At 42.6% G+C, this 5,686-nt stretch overlaps 1 protein-coding gene across 1 annotated transcript; it reads right to left on the reverse strand.

Moving 5' to 3' along the window:
• Positions 1-2,133: 2,133 nt before the first annotated feature.
• LOC124141481 lies at positions 2,134-4,895 on the reverse strand. The gene is made up of 3 exons (XM_046509514.2): positions 4,854-4,895; positions 3,563-3,621; positions 2,134-2,962 (listed from the first exon to the last, which is right to left on the reverse strand). Exons 2-3 carry the CDS (start codon positions 3,615-3,617, stop codon positions 2,196-2,198), a joined length of 822 nt encoding a protein of 273 aa, XP_046365470.2. The 5' UTR covers positions 3,618-3,621; positions 4,854-4,895; the 3' UTR covers positions 2,134-2,195.
• Positions 4,896-5,686: the final 791 nt, after the last annotated feature.

Genomic DNA, 5,686 nt, shown 5'->3' on the forward strand with positions numbered 1-5,686 from the left:
GTGCGCATGCGTAATACATGTATCTTAAGGTCAAATCGCAAGCGCACATTAGTAGTCCTGTGGTCATGCTTCTTTAATGCTCTTCATTCTCCAAGTAGCATTTAGCAAACTTGAGCATGACTTGAGCTTGAAAATGCTATGTAATGTACATAAACAAGGTCCTTTGTTGACAACAGTCCTCTCCAGATGTTTCAGTTTCCTATGTACTTTATATTAAAACCCTCAACATGCTCACTATAATTTAACAAAAGAAATTATGTACAACTATTCAATGATAGTGAAAAGATAAAATTGTCCGGAAGCTGGAAACAAAATATCACCGTCAGTGAGTGAGTGAATATTGCTTAAAGCCGGATTAGCAGTATTGCAGCTATTCGCGGCAACAGCGTCAGTTATAGAAATAATCTCAGGCCAGTGAGTTTCTCAATGAGGTAATATTTTACACGGCTAACATATTCATTAAAACACAATTCTCGCAGACCAATTTGTAGCATTCGTCGAAAATGAGATTGCCACGACACCGTTTTCGCTACTTTAGTCATACAAAATTAATGAATAGATTTTCATCCGCTCCCACCGGCTTACGCCGGTTAAGTATAGTCGCCATCTTTACTGAGGCTTAGTTTCAAATGATGTACTTCGCTATTTCTGTTTCAAGTGGATGTATTTGAAATTGAATTTTGATTCTCAATCATATTAATATACCCAAAGACAGCCGGGTCCAGTTTATGTTTATCAGCTTAGTTTTCAAATAGGCAAGCTGTCATGTTGCATATCAGGAACAGGAGTTTATTTCACAGCCCGTTGGACAAAATGCGTAGATACACAAATGTACGGAAACGTATCCGTGATAACCCTTGAGCAAACACTAAATACACAATTAAGTGAGATATTTATCTGAATATCTTTGATCGGATATTTCATGAGCGAAAATATTTATTCAAAAGCGATAATGTAACTGCAAGATTTAATTTAAATTCAAAAGTCCACATCGTGGTTTTAAAACGAAACCATCATTTTTATCTTAATGACATATGCATAATGAGACATTTTTGTCTGTATGTGAGAGTGCGTGTGTGCGTAGGTAGGGACATTATGCAGTCGGGTACACGCCAGGCAGATACCGGGGATGTAGCCTGAAGGAAGGTAAGGCTGCCTGATTGAGTTGCACCTGGCGAAGAATGACCAGTCGGAGACTCTCAAATATCCTCGTAACTTCTGGCACGTGTGTGTGTGTGTGCGTGCGTGCGTGCGTGCGTGCGTGCGTGTGTGTGTGTGAGTGTGTGTGTGTGTGTGTGTGCGTGCGTGCGTTCGTGCGTTCGTGCGTTCGTGCGTGCGTGCGTGTGTGTGTGTGTGTGTGTGTGTGTGTGTGTGTGTGTGTGTGTGTGTGTGTGTGTGTGTGAGTGTGAGTGTGTTGCGTGTGTTGCGTGTGTGTGTGTGTACGTGTGTGTGTGCGTGAGGATGTGGGTGTGGGTGTGCGTACCGTATCAGTAATATCGACTTCCAGCACAAAAAATTATTAGGGGGCGGTCGGGTAGCCTAGTGATGAAAGCGTTCGCTCGTCACGCTGAAGACCCGGGTTCGATTCCCGACATGGGTACAATGTGTGAAGCCTATTTCTGGTGTCCCCCGCCGTGATATTGCTGGAATATTGCTAAAAGCGGCGTAAAACCATACTCACTCACTCACTCTAAAATTATTATGTTATTTAAAATTCTACGAAAACGGACAGCACAATTATTCTACTTTTTTAAAGAAACATTACGGTATTGTAAATCTGTGTTGGAGTGAGGGAGTTAATTTGGTTTAACGCCCCCTTTAAAAGAAGTCCAGTTATGTCGCGGCGTGTCAGCTTAATGTTGGAGGAAAGCCCAAAATGATGCAGGTCTCAAATGTTAACCACCTCGGTGAAACGCACGAGCCCGGGTATAGTGCTGACAAACCCAGAAACATCGGGGCGAATCGGGATTCGAACCCACAATCACTTTCTGGCAGTTTCTGGCGTTTCCAAGGGACGCAACTCTGCACAGCAAATCGCGGCGCCTTAGACGACTTGGCCAATCTGTGTTGAAGGTGTAAATAAGCCCATATCATGACATGAGAATGACCAATGTTTATGCTCTTTATTTCAACACCAAGAACATGAACAGAACAGAGGTTACACTGTGTTTAAACACATGCATATTGAGATATTTCTAGCAGACGTTGTCCTTGAGGACGAAATACCGGAAGTAGACATGAGTATCAACAGGACTTCCGGAACATGACGATGTCCCGCCGAAATAGTTGGAAAACAGAATGCCGTCGACTTTCACATCCGGGGACTCTCTGATTACAACGTTACTGACGTCGTACACTTTACCGACGCCCCCAACAACGATTCGAACGTAGCCATCAGCCTGGCCGGGTGTGTTAAGGCGGACAGTTTGCTGGATTGTGTACCAGGTCCCGTTCTGGAACTGGAAACTTCCGCTGCCCAGTCGGTGCCCCCAAGCATCATTACACTCCACCCCTTCAGTGGTACAGAACTCGGGTGTCTGCTGAGATGTGGTGAAGAGTGCCACTCCACCCATGCCTCCTGTTCTCCAGATGAAGCGGGATGTGAAACAGTCCTTGCCTGGGTCACCTCCAGCCGTACAGTTGACCCCGCCACCGTACAGACCCGGCAACTTTCCACCGTAGGCGAAGTCGAAGTTGTCATCGAACCACACTTTGTAGGAGAGCGTCAGGCACTCCCTGGGCTCTAGAGGAGTGGAGTAGAACTCAGCTCCACTGTAGAGATCGGTGAGGCCGTAGGATCCCTGGGAGAGAAAGATGCTGCTGACTTTGTAGTTGCTGCCGTCGGGGTTTGGTTCAGCAGACACCGACTCCTGACCCCTGTATGTGGAGGTATCCATGTTCCAGTTCCCGCGCCATATTGTGTTGCTTCTTGAGGTCTTAGAGTTCCAGAGTTTAATACCAACTGGATGGAGAAATAATAAAAAGCGTTTAGATGAAATGTCATAAAGCATTAACGTGCTGTAGTGAAAAGTCATATATATAACGTCATGCATTTTATGAAGACGGAGAAATAGCAGGAGTGTGATATAAACGAGATTGATGCCATTGTGGTGTTGTAATATCAAGTAATCAATACAGAAATAAGAGGCGGTGGGGTAGTCTAGTGGTTAAAGCGTTCGCTCGTCACGCCCAAGGCCCGGCTTCGATTCCCCACATGAGTACCATGTGTGAAGCCCATTCTTGTGTCCCCGCCGTGATATTGCTGGAATATTGCTAAAAGCGGCGTAAAACCATACTTACCCACTCACTGAAGAAATAAACGATTCAGAAATAAAAATATTTCTGATAATCGTCTGAGTAGTTGTGGACTGCCATTAAGAGGTATAAAATAAACTCCAAATACAACACGTGGATTTATATTGCCGCTCGCGAACATTATCCCACCCCTTTCCTTTTGTCAATATCAGTAATACAGCTATTGATAGAAAGTCAGTTCAGTAAAATTCTTCTAACGGAACCACACGGACTAAATGGTCTACCTGTCTGGAGTGAGCGATCTTACCTGTAGAATGACTGAGAGTGACAGCAGCCAGGATGAAGCATAGAAGCTGAGACATCGTTCTGAAACAGAAACATGGACATTGTAGAAACATGGACATTGTAGAAACATGGACATTGTAGAAACATGGACATTGTAGAAACATGGACATTGTAGAAACATGGACAGTGTAGAAACATGGACATTGTAGAAACATGGACATTGTAGAAACATGGATATGTAGAAACGTGGACAGTGTAGAAACATGGACATTGTAGAAACATGCACATTGTAGAAACATGCACATTGTAGAAACATGGACATTGTAGAAACATGGACATTGTTGAAATATGGACATTGTAGAAACATGGACATTATAGAAACGTGGACATTGTAGAAACATGGACATTGTAGAAACGTGGACATTGTAGAAACATGGACATTGTAGAAACATGGACATTGTAGAAATATGGACATTGTAGAAACATGGACATTGTAGAAATATAGACGTGCAGTCGAGGATCATGGACAAGGCCATTCCAGGAACATGGACGTGGCCACAACAAAGGTCATACTACGAACATGGATATTAACAGAAACATTGGAGATAGCATATATGATGGAGTTTACATCAAATAGAGTTGATCTAAAGTCGCAGTGAATATCGTTTTCGGCTATATCACGGCGTGTCAGTTAAATGTGGGAGGAAAGTCTGAGGTGATGCAGATCTTAGGCGTTTACCACTTTAGTTAAACCCATGCATACGGTTATAGTGCTGACAAACCTTGAAACATAATACTGGCGAATCTTGTTCGTACCCACGATCAAAGGTCTCTGGTACACTAAATGACGCTACTATACAGCCATTTGAGGTGCCTCTGGGCGACTGGGCCACTCGTGCCCCCATAAGAAATAGAACACTGACAGAAACACTAACATAGACAAGTTTATTGCAATAGCTCTATCGGCACTAATGGCTTATATCGGAATTGTTTATATATTCAACAATCATATGAACGTGTCATTGCTGTAGTTTCCGTATATAAAACAAATGTCTTCACTCAGTAAGTCAGTTCTAGCCGACATCCAGAAACGGCGATTAGTTTGGCATATAAACAGGTGGCACGTATCATTGTACAACATCTGGAAATACAACCATATATAGTAAACTACGTTTATAACGAACACGCTTATAACGACCGTCCTTTTTGTGTATATATGTTGTACATCTGCTAATAACCAACTACTGTTATAACGAATTCAAATTAGTGGTCCCTTTGAGTTCGTTATAACCGTAGTTGACAGTATAACATACCTTGGTTTGTTCCGTTCTGTTCCGTTCTGTTCTGTTGACGCCGTGTAGAGTGAAGATTCAACGTATGTGCCCTGCTTATAAACGACTACACCTTATCGTAGGATCGTTTTATTTGTTTATAAGTGATAAGTGAACTCCGTATTATCTATATTTCATTACTTTATTAAAGAGGATGCATTGATTCAGTTTCCCGCAGGTCACGATGACCTGAAAGACCACATGTATGGCGACGTCATGAAGAATTCATATGCACCTGCTCAGTCTGACATATTATGTCATCGCGCCTCCGTGGTCTAGTGAGCAAGAGCGTCTGTCAGGATATCGGATTTCATGATTTCGATCCCCGCCCGCGAATACAAAAATACGGTTTTAAGATGGTACTTATTGTTACCCTGTCTCGCGCTCGGCATTAAAGGGCTAAAAAGAGGACTGATCGGCCAGGAGTCAGTACACTGTGTCTGAGTGGGGTATGCATGTTAAACAGCGGCATGGTGATTCAGTTGGCTGGCACTAAAAACCGGCACTAAAGTACTCACGGAAATGAAAAAAAACTGTTTTTTCGATCTCGGATTTTATATAAATGCAGTTAATATACAAAATATATAAATATTAAAAAAACTCAATTAGTACTAATTGGGCCTTGGCACAAATACAGTGTATCAAAGGTTTTTATGTCTTTTTACATGTAAAAGTGTGTAAAAATATGAACAAAACAGATTATTGTGAAACTGAGCATAACCAGGTGTTAGTAGACCAAGGTGAATGTCCATGACCTATGACACCTTGACGACAGGTGAAAACAGGTGCTTGAAACCCACGTGCATGTGATTTGT

Source organism: Haliotis rufescens, unplaced genomic scaffold (assembly GCF_023055435.1).
Source record: "Haliotis rufescens isolate VD_foot unplaced genomic scaffold, xgHalRufe1.0.p SCAF_568, whole genome shotgun sequence".
Lineage (NCBI taxonomy): Eukaryota > Metazoa > Mollusca > Gastropoda > Lepetellida > Haliotidae > Haliotis > Haliotis rufescens.

Excerpts from the sequence above, each read along its gene's own strand:
- LOC124141481 (XM_046509514.2), bottom strand. The coding sequence starts at position 3,617 with ATGTCTCAGCTTCTATGCTTCATCCTGGCTGCTGTCACTCTCAGTCAT. Across the intron at positions 2,963-3,562 it reads CACTCTCAGTCATTCTACAG|TTGGTATTAAACTCTGGAAC; the intron begins GTAAGATCGCTC and ends TTCTCCATCCAG.